This window comes from Trichechus manatus, unplaced genomic scaffold (assembly GCF_000243295.1).
Source record: "Trichechus manatus latirostris isolate Lorelei unplaced genomic scaffold, TriManLat1.0 scaffold00027, whole genome shotgun sequence".
Taxonomy (NCBI): Eukaryota; Metazoa; Chordata; class Mammalia; order Sirenia; family Trichechidae; genus Trichechus; species Trichechus manatus.
The window spans coordinates 7,890,075-7,914,555 of NW_004443963.1; the positions used below are offsets into that span (position 1 = coordinate 7,890,075).

The 24,481-nt window shown below is 44.2% G+C and overlaps 1 protein-coding gene across 1 annotated transcript in view; it reads right to left on the reverse strand.

Annotated features, from left to right (window-relative positions):
- Positions 1-24,481, reverse strand: part of CKAP4 (cytoskeleton associated protein 4) — a 67,740-nt gene that overhangs the window by 10,516 nt on the left and 32,743 nt on the right. The window contains exons 4-5 of the mRNA XM_012554795.2: positions 209-828; positions 19-91 (exon numbers count right to left, since the gene is read on the reverse strand). Coding sequence (XP_012410249.1) covers positions 19-91; positions 209-828 — 693 coding nt within the window. The remainder of the gene's footprint in view (positions 1-18; positions 92-208; positions 829-24,481) is intronic.

Below are 24,481 nucleotides of genomic sequence, written 5' to 3' on the forward strand. Positions count from 1 at the left end.
GAGGCCGCGGGCTGGGACGCGAGCGAGCGGGGCGCGCGGCCCGGGAAACTTGCTCGTGTTCCCCCGGGGCTGGGAGAGCAGCACGCGGGCACTGGCGGCGTCGGAGGGGCCGAGAGAGAGACAGAGAGAGAGAGAGAGAGAGGGCGGGCGGGCGAGGCAGGAGGCCAGGCCCAGGGAGGAAGGAGGAGGGGGCCTCCTCCGCCGCTACAGCCGCCGCGGCGCCGACCCCGCCTCCCGGGAAGGGAGGCCAAGCGAGCCGAGCCGGGCGAGCTTGCCACGCACGCCGGGTCGCCGGGCGGCCCCTCCTTCCTGCCGCCAAGACCCCAAAGAAGGGAGGGCTGGGCCCGGGGCGGGGCTCGCGGGCACCCGCGGAGTGCAAACGAGGGCGGCCGGGCGGCTGTTCCTAGGGGTCCGACTGGAAATCGAGGTCCGGGAGGCCGCCGAGGGGTGTGGGGCGGCCGGGCGGGTCCCTAGGGGCCGGGATAGGAGGTCGAGGTGGGGGAGACGGCCGAGGGGAGCGGGGCGGCCGGGCGGTCCCTGGAGGCCGGGACTGGAGGTTGAGGTGGGGGAGGCGACCGAGGAAGCGGGCAGCCGGGCGGAGCCTACGGGGGCCAGGGCGGGCGGCCGAGATGGCCGAAGGGAGGGTAGTGGCCGGGCGGCGTCTACGGAGGCCGGGGGTGGCGGCCGGTAGGCGGCTGAGGGGAAGGGGTCTACAGGGGCGGGGGCACCCGGGCGGGGCCCAGGGGACGAGAGCCGGGAATGACCCTGCGCAACGGGCCCCCGCGCCTTGAGCAGAGAGGGGAAACTAAGTGTGGACGTCCGAGGAGCCTAGCCCGGGGGAAGTGGGAGTAAGGCGGTGGGGATGAGCCTCCCGTTCCCCCACGTATAGCACACCTATCACGCCCGCCACGGGGCTGAGCCATGCGTCTGTCTTTGGGTTTGGAGGCGGAAAAGACTGTTTAAAAACCAGTCCGCTTCTAAGGCATGTTTGGCGAGAATTAGCAAAGATTTTGCGCTGCATTAAATCTGTTCGAGGGAGCACATTTATTGGGCGTCCAATCGACTGCGCTTTACTTTTATCTGAAGCCCTTTCAACTTTTTTTCTTTGGGAGTCATATAGTCTGTCAATAGCCCCTACTCTGGACAAGACACTGCTAGTCTGGGAAACCACCAGCAGCCGCACTGAAAGGAGGCAGGTTAGGGTTTGTTACCCCCCACTTTTGTAGAGACAAATATAACAATGACAGGCACTGTGCTTAGCACCTTACATATGTTCTTAAAAACATCACAAAAACCCTGTATGGTAGGAATTATTTTACCCAATTTATAGGAAGGAAACTGAGGCTAAACCCTACACCCCCAAATGATTTGTTCAAGGTCATGCACAGTCATGATTTGAACCCTGGTCTTCCTCTTAAGTCTGTACCGCTTAATCACTTCAGAATGGGAAACTGGGGCCCAGGGAAGTTAAGCAATTTGCCCACTCTCACTAAAGCTAGTTGGGGCAGGGTCAGAACTCCACTGCACTGGGCTCTTTTTCCCCTGTACCTGGTGTCTGGTGTCTGCCTGGCACGTGCTGTGCTTAGGAATGTGTGGTAGGGTAAGGATGCTGTTTTTTCTGCCTGTAACCTCCCAATTTTTAATAATAATAAAATCACTGTCCTTACATCCTAATTTCAGTGACACCTCTTTCAAGATGCCATCCCTATAATACCAATTGATACCTCTCATAGGACATTAGCGACAGCAAATCATTGCAATTAAAAAAACCGTGGCCATCGAGTTGATTCTGACTCATGGCAACCCTATAGGACAGAGTAGAAATGCCCCATAGGATTTCCGAGGAGCAGCTAGCGGATTCAAACAGCTGACCTTTTGGTTAGCAGCCATAGCTCTTAACCACTGAGCCACCAGGGTTCCAAATAATTGCAGTGAGACACATTATATATGTTAACAGGAAAAAGAAAAGGCAAACCAGTTGAGTTGATTCCGACTCATGGCGATGCCATGTGTGTCAGAGTAGAACTGTACTCCCTAGGTGGTGCAAATGGTTAACGTGGTCAGCTTCTAGCCAAAAGGTTAGAGGTTCAAGCCCATCCAGAAGCACCTCAGAAGAAAGGCCTGGCGATCTACATCCAAAAACTCAGCCATTGAAAACCTTAAGGAGTACAGTTATATATGTTAGTTAAATATAGCAAACCTTGGTTGAGGGCTGACATGTGCCAGACAGATGTCTACTATTAGAGTCTCTCCTCCTTGAGGACAGGAAGCAACTATTGCTTATATTTCTCTTTGTATCTCACCTTATAAAGTGCTTTTAAAATCTCTAGTGAACGAATGAAAACATGCATGCCTTCCCTCAAGGAACCTGCATTACATTCGGAGAAACGTGCAGAGACATGTTAAGGGCTAAATATGTCATTGAGAATATAAAGTGTAAAGGGAACTTGGAAAGCAAACCACTGGGGTGGAAGAAGTGCAGTCAGAATGCTCCTTACATGTTATCAGGAGGGACATAGAGAAGGACATCATGCTTGGTAAAGTAGAGGGTCAGTGAAAAAGAGGAAGACCCTCAACAACATGGATTGACACAGTGGCTGCAACAATGGGCTCAAGCATAACAACAATTGTGAGGATGGTGCAGGGCCAGGCAGCATTTCCTTCTGTTATACATAAGGTCACTGAGAGTTGGAACCGACTCAATGGCACCTAACAAAACACATAGGGAAGTCTTGAGGAATGGGCTTGCAAGGAGGAGAGCAGTGAGGATATTTCTGCTGCAGAAAGGCATGAGCTCAGGAGACCTGTCTGGCATGAAGAGTGTGTGCTGTGGTGTAGGAAAGAAAGAGATGACCTGGGTGAGGTGGTTCCAGATTGTGGAGTGTCTTAGAAGCCAGCCAGGCAAGTAGAAGCGTCACTCTTAGGGTGGGAGGCCAGAGCAAATTATGGGATATAGTCATCTGCTTCACTGAGAGAGACAGGAACATCTCCACTTCAGCTGACATCTGGAGCTGTAGCAGGAGCCTCCTAGTTAAACAGCCCAGATGAGATGGCAGAGGGAAGCAGAGGACTAACTCATCAGAAGCTGACAGAAGGACATTTTTTAAAAACTGGTAAATTCAAATTGTGTATAAAAGCTCTAGCTCACAAAACGACACCACCCTCCTTCAAGCAGCCATCCATGTTGGGGCAGAAGCAGTGATAACTTACAAAGCAGCTTGATGGGGCCCAGCCAAGCTCTGGCCAGGGAGTGAGGAGCCCTGATTTTTAAGCTTTAGTTCTGCCACCAAACTGACAGTGTGACCTCGAGAAGTGTCCTTAGCCTCCTCTCTGGGTTTCAGGGTCACTTCTTCTGTAAAGTGTGCCTCTAAAAACCTTTCTTATTATGATACTAATATATTTCTTAGAGAAAAGATCATCCGATTGTTATAAAAAATACTTAAAATTTTAAAAGCTGTTTCAGACATCTTTAGAATAGAAGCTTTCTCTACTTTTTGTCTCTGTTGATCACTGAAGGAGTAAGGGGCGGGGCAGGGGGAGGGGGCTGTTGCTATTTTCAGTGTTTCCCCCTCACCCATGGAAACCCGGGTGGCTAATGGTTAGGAGTTCAGCTGCTAACCAAAAGGACCGCAGTTCAAATGCACCAGGCGCTCCTTGGAAACCCCACGGGGCAGTTCTATTCTGTCCTATAGGATCGCTATGAGTTGGCATCAAGTCAACGGCAATGGGTTTGTTTTTTGGTCTTTTCCTCCAAGAGGTTGTGAAGTACAGTGGTTAAGACAGGCTCTGGGATAGACTGAGTTCAAATTCAGCTCCACGATTGACTGAGCCTCAGACCTTTCTGAACATCAATGTCTTCATCTGGAAGATGGGGGTAATAAGAATTAACCTCACAAGGTTGTTGGGAGGAATAAATGAGAGACACCCTGTGATACTGGGCGTGTAGAAAGACTCAAGGAATAAAGTGTAGCTAACATAATTTGCAGAGTAAGTAAGTGAAAGTGTAGCTGCACAAAGCTTCTATGTCCAGATTTAAATGATCTTCTTTCATCATTATTTCTGGGAGCTTCCAGCACCATATGTGGCTTACAAACCACAGACTATGAGGGTTTTAACTTGAAAAAGCAGGCTGTGTTTCCCTGTAAAGGGTAGCTCCACTTGGTAGTTCAGTTACACCCAGAGGACGATAAGTGAGTCGTCGTGGAAATACATCTTCTAGGGCAAGAAGGGACCAACAGTTCTTGGAGATTCCCATTCTCCCTGCCCATTGTCTGCACCAGCATGTATTTAGAGAAGGCTTCTCTTGTCCTTTTCCTCTTGATTTCTCTCCTCTATCATCTTTTCCTCCTCCCTAAAGTGTGTGGGGTGGTCAGGAATGTGGGTGGAGAAGACGAGGAGCCAGAAGCATCTCTCTCTTTCCCCCAGCCTTTTCCCCAGCTTGTGCTTCAGAACAGCACCAAAAACCAAACCAAACCCATTGCCATCGAGTTCATTCAGACTCACAGTGACCCTGTAGGACAGAGTAGAACTGCCCCACAGAGTTTCCAGATCTTCACGGAAGCACATCTTTCTCTCATGAAGCAGCTGGTGGGTTCACGATCTTTTGGTTAGCAGCCAAGCACTTAACCACTGTGCCCCTGGGGCTCCCATCCTCACACTGCATGGCCCATAAATTATGAGGTAGAGCTTTGTAATCCTGCAGCACTCTTTGTTTTTCACATTTCTTTTAGACTGGCTAAATAGAAAACCCATTGCCGTCAAGTCGATTCCAATTCATAGCGACCCTATAGGACAGAGTATAGCTGCCCCGTAGAGTTTCCAAGGAGTGCCTGGTAGATTTGAACTGCTGACCTTTTTTGGTTAGCAGCCGTAGCTCTTTAACCACGACGCCACCAGGGTTTCCAGCTAAATAGGAAGCCCCCATTAATGTTGATTGATCCTACTGTACTCTAGGTTAACAAGGCCCCGGGAGACAAGGCATAGGCCTGAATGCCCTGCAAACCAGCTGCATGTTAGAGGTGGGGCCTTCCTTTATAGCTTAGCTCTAGAGAGCTAGGACCACCCCTCCCCACCTCAAGGGTTCACACTCCCCCCGCCCCCGCCCTGCCCCAGGAGTTCCCCAACTCCAAATGCTGCAGCACCATGTAGGAGGGGAAGGAGATGGGGTTTCAAAGTAGAAGACGTGGGTCCTCCACATCCTAGCTGGGGCACTGTTTGGCTGTGGGATGGATATGTGAACATTTTGATTTGGAACATCTTGATACTGCCTTTAAAACAATCACTTTTCTGCTTGTTTTTGCAGTCCTAAGAAATGTGCTCAGCTGATAGCCTCGGTCTTCTGAGGTGAACTGAGGGATGATAAAACCAGGATGACATGAGGGGAGGGCCTGGGGGCTCAGGAAGGCATGTTCATATTACTTGTGACTATAAAACGGTTTTGCATTTTGATGCCACTATCGAACTGACTGTGTGATGTGGATCTGCCTTTCAGCCTCTTATTCCAGGGTGATATCAGGTGATAAAAGTAGTGGTACAGTGATTAAGCACTCAGCTGCTAACCGAAAGGTCAGCAGTTCTAACCTACCAGCCGCTCCATGGAAGAAAGATGTGACAATCTGCTTCTGCAAGATTACAGCCTTGGAAACCCTGTGGGGCAGTTCTACTGTCTCCTATAGGGTCACTATGAGTTGGAATCGACTAGACGGCAACTGAGTTTGGTTTTTTGGTTTATAAGGTGATAATGCACATGAAAAGGTTTTGTAAGCTACCAGCTGCCATCAAGTTGATTCCAACTCCTGGTGACCCATGTGTGTCACAGCAGAACTGTGCTCCAGAGTGTTTTCAACAGCTGATTTTTCCAGAAGCAGATCAACAGGAATTTCTTCTGAGGCACCCTTGGGTGAGTTAGAACCACCAGCCTTTCCTTTAGTAGTCAAGCGTTTAAATTTGCATCCCCCAGGAACCCGACACCCTTTGTAAGCTATAGGATGCTAAACAATGGTTTACTTATATCTTTCCTCCTTGGTCCCAATTTGATGCTATAGACAAAGTGGTCTAAGCAATGATCATGATGACAATGTTTTTAGGTGCCGTTGAGTTGGTGCCAACTCATAGTGACCCTATGACAACAGAACAAAACACTACCCAGTCCTGTGCCATCCTCACAATCATTGTTATGTTTGAGCCCATCGCTGTAGCTGCTGTGTCAATCCATCTCACCGAGGGTCTTCCTCTTTTTCCCTAGCCTTCTACCAACATGATGTCCTCCTCCAAGGACTGGTCCCTCTTGATAACACATCCAAAGTACATGAGACGAAGTCTCGCCATCCTTGCTTCTAAGGAGCATTCTGGCTGTACTTCTTCCAAGATAGATATGTTAATGAAACACAAAATGAAGTCTTAATAAGATAATATTAAAAGTAATAGCCGCCTTTTCTTAGGTCATTATTATATGCAGACACTGCACTAATCTCTGTGCATACTTTATATTTTAAACTTTACAACAATTCTATGAAGGATTGACACCCATTTTACAGACGAGAAAACAGAGGCACATAGCAGTTAAGTAACTTGACCTAGTTCCCACAGCTAATAAATGGTAGAACCAGGATTTGAACCAGGTGGGCTGACTCCAAGGAGCCCTGGTGGCGCAGTGATTAAGCTCTTGGCTGCTAATCAAAAGACTGGTGGTTCCAACCCACCAGCCACTCCATGGTAGAAAGATGTGGCAGTCTGCTTCTGTAAAGATTTACAGCCTTGGAAACCCTATGAGGCAGTTCTACTCTGTCCCATAGGGTCACTATGAGTCAGAATTGACTCGAAGGCAATGGGTGCCCCCCACAACCCCATTCCCTCCCCGCTCCCCTTTCCAGCTATTAACCATCATTTAGCTGCTTACAATCCCGGCTGACCCAGCCAGTGCTGAAACAGGTAAATGATGATGTTTGGGTGTCTGGGGACGGAGGAATCTTCGTACCCAGAGCTGGAGTGGAAATCAAAGCAGCTCAGTTCTGGGTGCCTGGTAGACTAGCAGTTACTGAAGTTCATTCATTTTCAAGTGAAGTTCACTTTAGCTGGCTCGAGGTCATAGTGATCTGGGACATCTGCAGCAAGCACGAGCAGTGTTATGTTTGGTCTGGAAAGGGGCATGGCCCTGAGATGATCTCCCTGGAGGAAGGGGCCCTCTCATTTGCACCAGTTTCATTTCTGTGGGAGGTGGGACTTTATTAAGAATGGGGGGAAGCCAGAAGTGTGACCCTGTGGTCAATGGTAAAGCCCTTGCAGTGTGAAGGGTTGGTTGGATCCTGGATCAAAGGAAACCAAGGTCAGGACTTCTGTGAGCTTTGCTTTGCTATAGGCTTACAGGCTCGGGAATCAGAGACAGCTAGTTCAAATCCTGGCTCTGCTACTTAAGTGACCTTGGGAAAAAGACTTCACCTCACAGAGCCCAAATTGTTGTGGGGATAACAGGGACAATATGAGCATTAAATTGATTTTCTCCTCCAAATCTGCTACATTCAGTCTTCCTTTTCACCACTAGTTAAAAAAAAAAAAAATACAGTTGCCATCCAGTCAGCTCCAACTCATGGCAACTCCATGTGTGTCAGAGTAGAATTGTGCTCCATAGGCTGATTTTTTGGGAGTAGGTAGCCAGGACTTTCTTCCGAGGTACCTCTGGGTAGATTCAAACTGCCAACCTTTCAGTTAGCAGCCAAGCATGTTAGCTGTTTACACTACCCAGGGACTTTTTCCTTATCCCAGCACATGGCAATTCTATCCCCATCCGTTCAGTTGCTCAGGAATCATCCTTGACTCCTCTCTTTCTCTCACCCTCCCCCTGCCATCCAGTGCAGTATATTATAGCAAATCTTGTTGGCTTTACCTTCAAAATATATCCAGCATCTCCCACTTCTCACAACCTCCATTGCTACCCCACTGATCCAAGCCACCACCAGCTCACACATGGGGTACTAAAAAAACCTCCAGACTGACTGGTCTCCCTGCTTCAGCACTTGCCACCTGTAGTCTATTTTCAACACAAAAGCCAGATGGTTCTGATAAAATGTAAGTCAGATCATGTCACACCTCTTCCCAACACCCTCCAATGACTTCCCATGGCAGTCAGAGTAAAAACCAAAGTTTTTACAATGATCTACCCAGTTCCCCATCCCTGGTCCCCTGCTGCCTCTCAGATCTCATCCCCTCCTTGTCTCCCCCTGGATCACTGCTGTCCAGGCTCCTCATGGGTCCCCAGTACACCAGGTGTATTCCCCCCTTGGAATCTTCACAGTTTTATTCCCTGTGCCTGACAAGCTTTCCCCCTAAGGATCCACATCGATGTTCCGTTCACTTCCCAATTCAATGTCCCCTCTAGATGAGCACTTCCTTGGCCATCCTACAGAAAATAATGACCACTCAACTCCCCACACTGTCTATCCTTCCTTCCCTGCTGTATTCTTTCCTATAGTACTTATTGTTCTCTAGCATACTATATATTTCAGCAACAGGTGTGGTTTTCGGTATATACTTTATATTTGGAGCCTCGGTGGCACAGTGGTTAAGAGCTCAGCTGCCAGCCAACAGGTCGACAGTTCGAATCCACCAGCCACTCCTTGGAGAACCTGTGAGTCATTTCTACTCTGTCCTGTAGGGTCGCTATGAGTCAGAATTGACTCAGTGGCAACGGGTTTGGTTTTGGTTTTCAGTTACTATCTGTTTACTTGTTTAATTATTATTGTCAATCCCTGGGTAGCATAAGCGGTTTGCACTTGACTGCTAACCTAAAGGTTGGCTGTTAGAACCCACCCAGCAGCGCCATGGAAGAAAGGCTTGGAGGTCTGCTTCCATAAAGATTACAGTCAAGAAAACTCTATGGGGGAGTTCTACTTTGTAACACATGGGGTTGCCATAAGTTGAAATCAAGTTAACAGCCACTGGTTTGATTTTCTTTTCTTTTTTTTGGTTTATGTCCTCTCTAATGGGAGGACTAGTTCCATGAGAGTGGGGATTTTATTTAGTTCACTCATATATCCTTAGTGCCTAGAACAGTGTCTGGCACATAGTTGTTGTTAGGTGCCATCAAGTGGATTCTGACTCATAGCGACCCTACGTACAACAGAAGGAAACACTGCCTGGTCCTGCATCATCCTCATGATCGTTGTTATGCTTGAGCCCATTGCTGCAGCCAGTGTCAATCCAGCTTGTGAGCGTCTGCCTCTTTTTCGCTGACTCTCTACTTTACCAAGCATGATGTCCACATAGTAGGAGTTCAATAAATGTTAACTAAAATCCCTCTCCATGGGGCCTTCCCCTTCATAAGATAACCACAAGAGAAGACAGTGGAGGGGAGGAACCCAGTGACGAATGGCCTCCCAGAACTTCAGTATCATGCTGATGATGGCAATGATGACGATAATGATGGTGATGACAATGAGCTGATGACTGCTAACATTGTTAGGTTGCGTGGGAGCTGCAGTACCACATTATCCTCATGATCGTTAACATTTTTTGGTCACTTATTGGATGCTACATATAGTACCAAGAGCTTTACATGCATTACTTTGCTTATTATAGTGAACGTTTGATGTAGGCACCACAGTTAGTATTGATCCAGTTTTCCAATAAAGACGCAGGCTTAAGGAGGATGGACAATTTATCCAAGGTGACACAGTTTGAGAATGGTGGACATTGGGTCCTAGAGCTCACCCTATCAACTAGCACACAAATTTATAGACAGATATGAAAACAAAGCCTAGGGTGGTAAAGTAACTTACACAAGACCATACAGCCTTCAGAAGAAATCCATATCCTTAATGAGAATCATGAATCTTAACCTGGTGTTATGGATTGAATTGTGTCCCCAAAAAATACGTGTTGTAAATCCTAACCTCTATGCCTGTTGTTATAATCCCATTTGGGAATGAGTTGTCTTTGTTATGTTAATGAGGCTGGATTAGTGTAGGGTGTATCTTGAGTCAATCAATCTCTTTTGAAATATAAAAGAGATTAAATAAGCAAGCAAGGAAGCAGAGATGGGGAAGGAGACATGCCAAGCCACATGAAGATCATCCAGGAGCAGATGCTCAGAAGAGAGAAGGACCTTCCTCCAGAGCCAACAGAGAAAGCCTTCCCCTAGAGCCTGTACCCTGAATTCGGACTTCTAGCCTCCTAAACTCTGAGAGAATAAATTTCTGTTTGTTAAAGCCGCCCATTTGTGGTATTTCTGTTACAGCAGTAGTAGATAATTAAGACACCTGGTAAGGGGAAGGCAGGGCTGTATCTCAAACTGAAACTGGTAATTCACCTCCTTAGCTGCTCCTTGTTGCCAAGTTACTGATGTTTCATCCTTGTAGGTGTATTGTAGGCAGAAAACAATATGAGAATCACTGTCTTAGCATGACAGGAAAAAAAAAAATCCTTCATAATGTGGCCCCTGCTTCTCTCTAGCCTCATTTCTTCCTCTAATCCCTTTCTACCCTATGTTTAGCCAGATTGAGCTTTCCTGCAATTTCCCTAATTTGCCATATTCTCTCAGTAACTGGGTTTCTTATACCATGTTCCTGCCCCACCTGGATAAGGTGCCCCTCCCTGTTGCTTCCCCAGCTCCCCGGTGGTTCATAGAATTTACTGCGATGTATAGTAATTGCTTTTTTACTTTTTCATCCCAACTTGACTGGGAGCTCTGAGGGAAGGGACTGTGATCTGTTTCTTTTTTATTCCTAGCTCCAGACATTTTGCCTGGATTGTAGGAGGCACTCAGTATATGATGGATGGATGGATGGATGGATGGATGGATGGATGGATGGATGGATGGATGGATGGGTAGATGGATGGATGGATGGATGGATGGAAGGGAATGGATGGATGGATGGATGGAAGGGAATGGATGGATGGATGGATGGGCAGATGGGCAAACGGGTGGGTGGGCAGATGGATGCATCGGTGGGTCGGTGGGTTGTTGGGTGGATGGATATGACAGTACGTGACTCAGAATGCTAGATTCCTGATTCTCATCACCTTGCACTGCCAGGTGTCTACTCTTAGGAGGAGGAGGTGTTGAGAATGTCTCAAAGCTTTGAAACTTTAGCAGAAGTAGATATTATATGTAAATGAAATGTTTTATGATAGAGTCAGATAACACATTTTAAACAAATGTTGCAAATTTAACAAAAAAAAATAGAAGGAGTATATGGACATGATTGATCCCTGCGTGGTGCAAAAGGTCCCTGGGTGGCTCGACTACTAACCTAAAGTTTGGCAGTTCAAACCCACCCAGGGGCGCCATGGAAAAAAGGCCTGGCAATCTGCTTCCGTAAAGATTACAGCCAAGAAAACCCTATGGAGCGGTTCTACTCTGTCATAATGGGGTCACTGTTAATTATAATCGACTCATCAGCAAAGAGCTTGGTTTTGGTTTATGGACATAGTGGATTTCTATATAAATGGGGTGGAGAAGTAGCTATAAAAATTCTATTGCCTTGTTCAAAAACCTCCAATAATTTCCTTATTAGAATCAAACTACAATGACCAGGAATATGTTGGGGAGGGAAATGGGGTGGTAACTATGCCTCCCGACCCTAAATTTTCCTAAACCTCCCTCTCCGTGCTCCAGTCCTTACCCTATAGCCACCTGCAAGCCTTTGTTCTTTGTTCAGGCTCTTCTCCCCAGCCTTCCAGCCTGGAAATCCCAACTGCCTCCTTCTCTAGGAAAATCTAGTTCCCGACTACCCACTCTCCATTAGTTACTCCAGCATTTGGGTTCCTCAGAATGAAGGACAGTGGTAACAATATGGATTGTGTTTGATCCTGTTTGGGAGGTTGTAGGACTATGGTAACTTCTTAGGCCTCAGTTTCCTCATTTAAGTAAAATGAATACTTCACAGGATTCACAGGAAGTAAGGAATATGGGAACACTGGACATTTCTCAAGCTTAAAGAACTGAAGAAAAAATTCAAGCCTTGAGTTGCAATATTGAAGGATTCTGCAGAGAAAATATTAAACGATGCAGGAAGCATCAAAAGAAGATGGAAGGAATACACAGAGTTATTATACCAAAAAGAATTGGTCAACGTTCAACCATTTCAGCAGGTAGCATATAATCAGGAATCGATGGTACCGAAGCAAGAACAATATCATTAATATCACACATAAGTAAAATTTTGCTGAAGATCATTCAAAAGTGGTTGCAGCACTACATCGGCAGGGAACTGCCAGAAATTCAAGCTGGATTCAGAAGAGGATGTGGAACCAGGGATGTCATTGCTGATGTCAGATGGATCTTGGGTGAAAGCAGAGAATACCAGAAAGATGTTTACCTGTGTTTTGTTGACTATGCAAAGGCATTTGACTGTGTGGATCATAACAAAGCATTGATAATGTTGTGAAGAATGGGAATTCCAGAACACTTAATTGTGCTCGTGAGTAACTTGTACATAGACCAAGAGGCAGTTGATCAAACAGAAAAAGGGGATACTGCGTAGTTTAAAGTCAGGAGAGGAGTGTGCCAGGGTTGTGTCCTTTCTCCATACTTATTCAATCTGTGTGCTGAGCAAATAATCAGAGAAGTTGGACTATATGAAGAACAGCGCATCAGGATTGGAGGAAGACTCATTAACCACCTGCATTATGCATATGACACAACCTTTCTTGCTGAAAGTGAAGAGGACTTGAAGCACTTACTGATGAAGATCAAAGACCACACACAGCCTTCAGTATGGATTACACCTCAACATAAAGAAAACAAAAATTCTCACAACTGGACCGATAAGCAACATCATGATAAATGGAGAAAAGATTGAAGTTGTCAAGGATTTCATTTCACTTGGATCAACACTCAACGCCCATTGAAGCAGCAGTCAAGAAATCAAAGGATGCATTGCATTGGGCAAATCTGCTGCAAAAGACCTCTTTAAAGTGTTAAAAAGCAAATATGTCACCTTGAAGACTAAGGTACGCCTGACCCAAACCATGGTGTTTTCAATCGCTTCATATGCATGCAAAAGCTGGACTATGAATAAGGAAGACCAAAGAAGAATTGACACCTTTGAATTGTGGTATTGGTGAAGAATATTGAATATACCATGGACTGCCAAAAGAATGAACAAATCTGTCTTGGAAGAAGTACAACCAGAATGCTCCTTAGAAGCAAGGATGGCAAGACTATGTCTCAATTACTTTGAACATGTTATCAGGAGGGACCAGTCCCTGGAAAAGGACATATGCTTGGTAAATGAGAGGGTCAGCAACAAAGAGGAAGACCCTAGATGAGATGGGTTGATACAGTGGCTGCAACAATGGGCTCAAGCATAACAAAGATTGTGAGGATGACACACGACCAGCAGTGTTTCGTCGTATCATCCATAAGGTTGCTATGAATCAGAACCTACTCGACGGCACCTAACAACAACAACAACAACAACAAATATTGAAAAGATCATTATAACATATACACAGTTATCATTACTGTGTTCAAGTAGATAAGTCCAGCCTCTCAGTAATTCAGAGCCTATCTGAGTATTTTCAGCTATACAAAAAACTAAGATAGTATCTATAAACTGGATCATAGCACCCATGTCCCAGGGTTGACATGAGGTTTCAACAAAATAAGGTTTCAACAACAACAACAAAAACCAATCCTGTTGCTGTCAAGTTGATTTTGACTCCTAGTGACCCTGTAGGACAGAGTAGAACTGCCCCATAGTGTTTCCAAGGAGCTGCTGATGGATTCAAACTACCGACCGTTTGGTTAATAGCCAATCTCTTAACCACTGCACCACCAGGGCTCCGTAAAGTACAGCATGCTCTAATTCAGCAAAATGGAAATTATGGTATAATTAGCTTAATATCTTATCCTTGCAAGTCCAGAAATCTCTAGAGGGCAAAAACCTTGTTTATCTTTTTCACTATACCATCTATCTGTGATGCTTATTGTTGGGTGGGGCACACACAAATAATACTAAGAAATTATTTCTTTCATTCAATTCATACATTGAGAAAATTTGAACATCTGACCTAGGCAATGGAGCTGCCACCACCGGTTGCCATCATGTCAACTCTGACTGGTGGCTGCCCTCCCAAAAAAACAAACCCATTGCCATTGAGTTGACTCTGACTCATGATGACCCCATGTGTTACAGGGTAGAACTGCTCCACAGGGTTTTCAATGACTGATCTTTACAGTAGCAGATTGTCAGGCCTTTCTTCCATGGCACCACTGGGTGGGTTCAAACTGCCAACTTTTAGGTTAGTAGTCAAGCGCAAACTGTTTGAGCCACCCAGGGACCCACCATGGTAGCCCTAGTTGTGACTAAAACAGTCCAAAATGCCTTCCTTCATGGAGTTCTCACACTAGCTAAGGTAGCAGGCAATAAGCACATTAGAGAAACAGAGTATGCAGGATAGTACTAAGAGCTAAGGGGAAAAAGTAAAGTAGAGAAGTGGGGATAGGAAGGGTGTGGGACTGGTGTGGGGGATTACTATTTTAGATAAGATGGCCAAGGAGACCTCACTGAGAAGGTGATGTTTGAGTAACCTGAGCAAAGTGAAGGAGTCAGAAGCAAGTATCTGGAAAAGGAGTCTTTCAGGCAGAGAAAAGGGCAAATGCCAAGGTCATGAGGTGCATTGGAGGAGCAGAGAAGAGGCCATTGTGGCAGGGGTGAGTGAACAATTCATTCAACAAGTATTTATTGAGCCCCTATTATTTACTGAATAAACGAATAAGCATAATGCCTGGCACATAGTCAGCTCTCATAGATTGGCTGTCATTATCCTCCTTGTCATTATCACCATTATCTTTGTATGTCTCCCTCCACCACCACCACCAAGTATTCACCAACACAAGACCCAGCACCTGTAAGAGCTCACTAACTATTTGATGAACTGAATCCCATTGTCCTGTGTAGGCTGGTGTCCCTAACCATTCCAAAAAAAAAACCAGAAAACAAAAAACCAAACACGTCGATTCCAACTCATGGCAACCCCACATATTACAGAGTAGAACTGCTCCATAGGGTTTTCTTGGCTGTAATTTTTGATTTGTGCCATCCAGGGACCTCCCTAACCATTCTTCTTGTTGTCAGTTGCTGTCGAGTCGAATCTGACTCACAGCGACCTCATCTGTGCAGAGTAGAACTGCTCCATAGGGTTTTGAAGGCTGTGGCCTTTCGAACCACCAACCTTAACTATTTGTACCACCCAGCCATTAACAGCTGGTTGTTCCTTGCAGTTTAGCTGCATTGGAGACTTATTGTTTCCTTATATCGGCCTTTTGCTCTGAAAATCCTTAGGTCTTAAAGTGATACCAGAATTTTATGTAAATGAACTGTATCACTTTGGTTGAATTCCTCCACCTTCAAACAGATGGAAAGGAAGTCCAGCAGACCAGATTCTGTGACTTCTGTTATGTTCCCTGGGCCCCTTCATTTTATCAATCCTATGTCTGGCAGGGACCCCTCAGGAGAAGGGACTCTGGGCCCAGCATCCTCATCAGTTTGGGAATATCACCTGGGACCCAGTAGCCAGAACTTGGAGATTGCTGTTTGAAACTCATATTAGCATCTGAAAAGGTTTCTGCCTAGAAGGAGGTGGGTGGGAGTGAGGGAACTAGGAGATCACCAGTAAACTTTCAACCATGGTGACTGTCACAGTAAATCAGGAGACTTGTCCAGTATGTGGAAGAGATTGCATGCCACTAATGAACCCCCTTCTGAGCCTCTGTCAGCCAGCAAATTTCAAGTCTCGATAAGGAGACTCCCTGGAGTCTCCTTGTGTGATCTTGTACTCTTCTCCCAATGAGAAATCAATATGCTTATCTAAATTAAGCCCCTCTTTCTTCAAGTGAAAACAGTACCATCCTTCTCTTGATTTGTTTCTCTGATGCCCAGTGAAACTGCAGCAGGCAAGAACTCTCTTCCCATAGGAGGCTTTCAATTCAGTTACAGTGATTTTTGATCTTCTCATCCTCCCTGTAGCGCGAGCCTGGTCATCATCCAGGCACTTCTAAGACACCTGCCCTGAAGCCTGGTCTTTTGAGGTGTGATCAAGTAGAAAGCCCCCCCTTCCACTGTCCCAGTTATCTCTCACTCTCTCCCCTCTGGTACCATGCAAGTTCCCATCTTCTGGGTTGAATGAGCTCTTCCCTCCTCTCCACCCAAGCAAATGCTCTTTTCAGGGAAAAGAGCACTGACTTTGGAGTAAGAAAGGCATTATTGTCATTTTACATAAAACAAGGCTGAGGCCCAGAGCATTTTAGCCATCTGCTCATCCCTATCAAGAGTCAAGGTTTGAGAAAACCACGAGTGTCTTATTCCAACCCCCTCTATCTTGCCACCAGTCCTCACTGCCTCTTGGTTGGGTGACTTCTAAGGAATACTAAATAGCACCTAATGAATATTTGGTGTCAATTTGTCATACTCAGGGCAGCATGTAAAATCAGTTTTAAATGATTACTGTGTAGAGGCCTATTCCAAAGTAGTTGTCAAACAGAAATTATATCAATAAATATTTGTCAAATGATTGAATGAATATCGATGATATGAAGTTAAGGCAGGTGCCTCTTCTGAAAAGGAATGGTATTTTCCATCCTCAAGAAAAGAGATTCTTTGCTCTGAGAATTGATTGGCATGAAGAATTTTCTTTTCTGGAGATGACTAAACTGTGCCGATTTCGTAACAGCTGGCCTTCTTGGTTCACAGGCTAAGCTGCCCAGGTGCTGGGCTTATCTTTGCGACTGAGCCAAGGGGCCCTGTATTGGAGCCAAATTTTGCCTTTGCCAAGCTGTGAAGGCCAGATCTTTGTGAAGTTCAAAGCTTCTCTGACTTTCTCTAAGGAAGAAGAGTTCCTCTCCTAAAAGGTGCAGCCTCTTTGAAGATTTCCAAAACCCGTGGATTAAATGATGCTTGAATCTCTCTGTTTCTTATTCTGACAACCATTTTCATGTTTTCTCTGGAAATGTCTTACATCAGTTCATCCCAAAGGCAGCTATGAGTAGACCAAAGACAAGGGCCAAAGACTTACTCAAGAGGAAGGGGGAGAATTAATTTATGTGTCAGGTGCTGAACCAGGTGTTTTATATTTGATTTCCCATTGAATCATTGCAACCTTATCAAGAAAATATTAAGTTTGTTTAAGCCTGGCAAGTGAGATTCAGAGAACAGTGGCCTGCCCCAGATAATACAGACTGCAAGTGGTAAAAATGAGATTGAAATCCACAACTGCTTGAATCCAAAGTCCATGCTGTTTCTACTCTACCCTCAGAGGCTTCCTGGACCTACAACTACATTCAGCTAGGTAGGTGATGGAAAGCAAAACGCAACGCTGACTGAGCTTCTGTTAAAAAACCAGAAAAACAAATCCATTGCCGTCGAGCCGATTTCGACTCATAGCTACCTGATAGGACAGAGCAGAACTGCCCCATAGGGTTTCCAAGGCTGTAATCTTTACGGAAGCAGACTGCCACATCTTTCTGCTGTGGAGCAGCTGGTGGGTCCAAACCACTGACCTTTCGGTTAGCAGCTGAGCACTTAACCACTGTGCCACCAGGGATCCTTGAGCTTCTGTTATGGGTGATGGAAAAATTTGGGAACAGTTAATGGTGATGGTTGAATAACATGATAGACATACTGAACTGTACATGTAGAGATTGTTGAAATGGCAAATGTTTTGTTACCTATATATTTACCACAATTAAAAAACAAAACAATTTATCTTGGCATTGGTGCCTCTCTCGATCTGCTTCCTATGGATCTGACGAGCTTTATCTTCCACGGTTTGCCTGGGGAGCTTTTAAAAAATAGATGAACTCTAGCCCCATGTCAACCCTATTAATGGAAAGGTCCACACATGAGTATTTCTTTAAAACTCCCCAGTCAACTGGTATGTGCATTCTTGATTAAGAATCACTACACTACATGAACCCTTTGTTCCATAAAAACTCCGCCCCCTCCATTAAAGCCTTGCATTTCTCCACTTCCTCACCATTTCCCAAACTAAATTCCCTAAACTGGGCAACTCCAATCTTTCTCAACAACTCCCTACTTCACCTCTCCACAGATCAGAAGTCTGTCTATTGTCTTCTCTACAAATCAGTATAGAAAGCAAGACTTCAAAAAGTGTTAATTGTTTAGAAAAAATAACGTGGGTGCTTAGCTCACCCCACACACAGCAATAAATTACAAATGAATTAAGAAAAATGAATATAAAATATTTTCCCTGTAGAATCCTTCAATATTATAACTCAGGCTTGAATTTTTAATTCAGTTCTTTCAGCTTGACAAATGCTGAGTGTGTTCTTCCGTTTTGGTTTTCTATCTCCAGCTCTTTTGCACATGTCGTTATAATACTTTACTTTGTCATCTCTAGCCACCCTTTGAAATCTTCTGTTCAGCTCTTTTACTTCATTTCTTCCTTTTGCTTTAGCTACTTGATATTCAACAGAAAGTTTCAGAGTCTCTTCTGACATCCATTTTGGTCTTTTCTTTCTTTCCTGTCTTTTTAATGACCTCTTCCTTTCTTCATGTATGTTATCTTTGATGTCATCCCACAACTCGTCTGGTCTTTGGTCATTAGTGTTCAATGCATCAAATCTATTCTTGAGATGGTCACTAAATTTGGGTGGGATATACTCAAGGTCGTACTTTGGCTCTCATGAACTGGTTCTAATTTTCTTCAGCTTCAACTCGAACTTGCCTATGAGCAATTGATGGTCTGTTTCGCAGTCGTCCTCTGGCCTTCTGACTGATGGTATTGAGCTTTTTCATTGTCTCTTTCCACAGGTGTAGTTCATTTGATTCTTGTGTATTCCATCTGGCGAGGTCCACGTGTATAGTCACCATTTATGTTGCTGAAAAAAGTTATTTGCAATGAAGAAGTCGTTGGTCTTGCAAAATTCTATCATGTGATCTCCAGCATTGTTTCTATTACCAAGGTCATATTTTCCAACTACTGATCCTTCTTCTTTTCCAACTTTCACATTCCAATCACCAGTAATGATCAATGCATCCTGATTGCATGTTTGATCAATTTCAGACTGCAGAAGTTGGTAAAAATAATCTTCAATTTCTTCATCTGGCCTTAGTAGTTGTTGCGTAAATTTGAATAATAGTTGTATTAACTGGCCTTCCTTGTAGGCGTATGGATATTATCCTATCACTGACAGCACTGTACTTCAGGATAGATCTTGAAATGTTCATTTTGACCATGAATGCGACCCCATTCCTCTTCAGTTTGTCATTCCCAGCATAATAGACCATATGATTGTCCAATTCAAAATGGCCAATACCAGTCCATTTCAGCTCACTAATTCCGAAGATATCAATCTTCAAGTATTCCCTTTCATCTTTGACAACTTCCAATTTTCCTTGATTCATGCTTCATATATTCTACATTACAATTATTAATGGATGTTTGCAGCTGTTCTCTTTTTGAGTTGTGCCACATCAGCAAATAAAGGTCCAGGAAGCTTGACTCCATCCATATCATTAAGGTCAACTCTACTTTGAGGAGGTAACTCTTCCCCAGTTATCTCTTGAGTGCCTTCCAACCTGAGGGGCTCATCTTCCAGCACTACATCAGACAATGCTGCTATTCATTAGGTTTTCACTGCATAATTCTTTTCAGAAGTAGACCACCCGGTCCTTCTTCCTAGTCTGTCTTAGTCTGGAAGCCCAACTGAAACCTGTCCGCCATGTGTGATCCTGCCCGTATTTGAATACCAGTGGCATAGCTTCCAGTATCACAGCACCAGGTAAGCCCCCACAATATGACAAAATGACAGAAGAGTGGGGAAATGGAATTTCTAAGCATTCAGAAAAGTTTTTGTTGTGAGAGATAAGTAGATCAGTGTTAACTACATTAAAAAAAATTAATTATTTTGTTATTATTGTTGAAAATATACACAGCAGAACATACACCAGTTCAGGAATTTCTACATGCACAATTCAGTGACGTTGATTACATTCTTCAAGCTGTGCAACCATTCTCACCCTCCTTTTCCAAATTGTTCTTCCCCCATTAACATAAACTCACTGCCCTAAGCTTCCTATCTAACCTTTCGAGTTCCTGTTGTCAATTTGATAACTACATAAAAATTTTAAACTACTATATTAAAGATATAGTATATTATATTAAATTACTAAATTAATTAAGGTGTATGGATTACACCTTAACATAAAGAAAACAAAAATCCTCACAACTGAACCAATAAGCAACATCATAATAAATGGAGCTCAGCTGGTAACCAAAAGGTCAGCAGTTTGAATCTACCAGCCACTCCTTGGAAACTCTATGGGGCAGTTCTCCAAAGGTTGCTATGAGTCAGAATCAACTTGACAGCAACGGGTTTGGTTTCTCTTTTTTTTTTTTTTTTAATGAGTCAAAAGCATACAACAAGCAAACTGGAGCTGGCTCCTTCTGGCTTACAAGAGGCTATTGTTAAACTTTCAAGAATTTTACAGACTGCGTTTTAAACCCTTAGAAGCTTCAAATCAGCCCTGGTAGAAGCATTTACCCCACAGAAATCTGCAAACACTACAAATAAGGACTCCCCACTAACCCAGCCCCCGGAGAGCACACCACTGTCCTTGAAGTAGTTGGGTTGGGTTTTTCTGTCACTAGTAATCCAGAGAATCTTGGGTAATGAAGAGAACATGAGAGCACCCAAATCTCATCTAAGACCAAAGCGACCTGTCCGCAGGAAGTCCCCAAGGACCAATACCAAAAAAGGCTTTATCATTAGAAGTCTCAAACCTCCAAGTAGAACTCTGGTGCAGGCAACTGCTCTGCACAGCTAAAGCTAGACTTTTAGGGGGCAGCCCTCTCCCTCAACCTGAATCTTGGTTTGGTCATTTTGCTGAGAAATGCATATCCATCAGTGCTGGACAAAATGGAGCCACAGGGAGAGAGATCACAAGAGAAAGTACATTTGCCTGTGAGCCTAGCACTGAGCCCTATCAGGGACCAGGGAGGGTCCTAGTCCCACCTGCCACATGGAAGAAGAGAGAGCAAAGGACATGTCCAGGCCTTCTGTAGTGGTCATGTGCTGGGTCAGCTTTTCCCTCAGACTGCATTAATAAATTGACTGAAAAAAGAAAAATTATACCTATTTCCAGAGTCCCGAGTAGTGCAAATGGTTAACTCACTCAGCTGCTAACTGAAAAGCTAGAAGTTTAAGTCCACCTACACTCACCTTGGTAGAAAGCCCTGGTGATCTACTTCCAAAAAATCAGCCATGGAAAATTCTATGGAGCACAGTTCTACTCTGGCATACCCGGGATCACCATGACTCAGAGTCAACTCCACGGCAATTGGTTAATACCTGTCTCCAGACTTCTGTCTGCCTGGTGACTCTGCCAACTGGCACAGGTGACCCAGTGAGTGCCTGGCATCAGGCTAATCATATTCTTCCTTCTCCTGGAAAAACAAAGCAGGAAAGGGGGTGTAAGGGAAGAGTCTGGAAATAGAGGCCTCTTCCAGATGCCTTCAGAATTCATACATGCTACATCAGTGATTTCATTTCTGGGAATCACTTCTAAGGAAATAATACAAAAGAAAGGAAAAGGTTTATGTACAAACTTGTTTATTACTGAGTTATTTTGAATAGGGAAAAAAAACTAGAACCCATAGAAATGTCTAACAATAGGGAAGATTAAATAAATTACAGTGCATTCACTCAAGTGTATTGTAGTCATTAAAAACTGTTTTGAAGGGATTATAATAAAACAGAAAAAATTCTTACCTTAACTAAATAAAAATTAGGATTTAAATTTTATATCCAGAATGTCTGGTAGTATGAAGAAGAAAAAAAGGCAAACTAAACTATGCATTGACTAAAAACTGAAAAAATATACTCCAACATGTTAACTGTGATTTTCTTCTTCCGGTAGTAGATCTATTGATGATTTTTAGTTCCACTTTTCTCTGTATTTTCCAAATTGTATTCAATACACATATATTGCTTACATAATAAGGGCTGCCATTTACTGAGCATTACTGAGCACTTACCACGTGCCAGGCCCTATGCTAAGCACTTTTTATAGATTATTTTATTTAAATCTCCAGTAGCCCTATGAGGTGAGCACTTCAATTATCTCCAGTTTACAAACGAAGAAACTGAAGTTTAGGGAGCTTAAGTACCTTGCCCAGAGTCACACAACTAGTAGATAGAAGAGCCAGGATTTAGAGCCTGGTCCATTTGGTTTCAGAGCCAAAGTCCACTATCCACCCAGCCCACCCCCAACAAATAAGAGGAGAAAATAAATAATTTATATGTAACTATACATATACAAGGAGCCCTGGTGACATACTGGTTAAGAGCACAGCTGCTAACTAAAAGGTCAGCAGTTCAAATCCACCAGCCACTCCCTGGAAACCCTATGGGGCAGTTCTACTCTGTCCTATAGGGTTGCTACGAGTTGCAACTGACTTGATGGAAGCTAACAACAACATACGTGTAAAGTAGGAGCCCTGGTGGTGCAGTGGTTAAGAGCTACAGCAAGCTACAGCTGCAAACCAAAAGGTCGGCTGTTTGAATCCACCAGCCACTGCTTGGAAATCCCATGGAGCAGTTCTACTCTGTTGTATAGGGTTGCTATGAGTCGGAATCAACTTGCGGGCAATGGGCTTGGTTTTTTTTTGTATTTATACATACAAAGTGGTGGCCCTGGGTGGCATAAATCGTTAAGTGCTTGGCTACTAACCAAAAGGTTGATGGTTTAAATCCACCCAGAAGCACCTTGGAAAAAAGGTTTGGTGATGTACTTCCAAAAAGTCAGCTATTGAAAACCCTATGGAGCACAGTTCTACTCTGACCTACATGGGGTTGGCATGAGTCAGAATTGATTCCATGGCAGTGGCATATATATACAATGGTCACAACAATGGACTTAAACATACCAATGATCATGAAGATGGTGCAGGACTGGACAACATTTCATTGTGTTATACATGGGGTCACCAAGAGTCGGAGCAAACTGGATGGCAAGAACAACAGCATACATATACATAATGTACATACATATTGAAGAAAAATATCTTTTAAGTAGCAGATCCCTTCAAGGCTAGTTCAAGGCTTGCCGTTTTCATGAGAATTTCTGCTTCTGTCCCCAAACTCTTGAACTCCCATGCTGCTATTTATTCCCTTTCACTGTCTCTTATATTACCCTCTATTGTTGGCTATCTTTTCATACACATAAAGTTATATTCTCAAACAGACCAGAAAGCCTCCAAGGTAGGAAGAGCATCTCCTTGCTCTGTCCTTCCATCCTTTTCTTTCTTTCCTTCCTTCTGTACCCTAGATGTCAGCTACAGCCTCTCTGCACTCTAAGATAAAATGAGATAGAAATCCCCACATCCATATCCCAAGGGAAGTTTAAAGGCCTTATCCAAGATTTCTGCAAATTCCCCAGGAGCTTACTATCAGACGTTTACTTTCTTATGGTCCTTTCTGCCTCTAACTCCTAATTCCACTGAACTAGCTCATGCAGTAAATGGTCTTGCCTTTCTGTCCTGATCCAGGTGGAAACTCAGCTCCTTCCTTGGTTTCTACAGAAAACTCACTCTAATAAGGGAATCTGAATGTGTAGACTTTATTGAAGATATTAGAGGCTGAGGACAGATTTACATTGCTGAAACTCAAATTTTAACATGATTATTAGACATCCCTGTGAAAACCAAACCAAACAAAACTTTTTGGCCGCCAGCCCCCTGGAGATGTTTTATATTTTGGCTGCTTTGCTTTATGTAATATCTCACCAGATGCTCTCTCTCCCTACCTCTCCCCCCGTTGCCTTCCGACTCTACCTCCAGCCCGTACCTGAACTCCAAATTCTTCTATGCACAATCATTCAGCTCACTCAAGCCTCAACCTCCACCTGGGCTCCTGACCCTTCAAGTCGCCCAACTGAACAAAAGGACCTTTCACTGAAGCAGAACCTGCTCTTCTTGTAAGGTATTTGTGGTTGTAGATAGCAAACCCTTCATCCCCTTCTGTTACATTTAAATACATACATTTAATTAAGTACCAGATTTGTGCCAGATTCTGGAGACACAGTTTATGGAACAAATAACCCCCATCTCAGGTCACTGGTGCTAAAACAGAGGTGGAGGCAAGCGGCCATGGAGTTAAAGGGGGAATAGAATAGTCAGTAGATTTGGGACCCTTGCAGTTCTATTCTGACCTATGGGGTTACTATGAGTCGGAATAGACTCAGTGGCAATGGGTATAGATTCAAGGGCCAGAACCTGCAGGAGTCGAGTTCCTTTCTCTGGCCATGAGTTCAGGCCCTTGTTCACTTGTGTTATGGATTGAATTGTGTTCCCCAAAAATACTTTGTAAATCCTAACTCCTATACCTGCGGCTATAATCCCATTTGGGAATGGGTTTTCTTTGTTATGTTAAGAGGCCATATCAGTAGAGTGTGTTTTAAGCTAATAACCTTTTAGATAGAAAAACTGAAGAATAGGACAAAAGAAAGAAGCAGAAATGGGA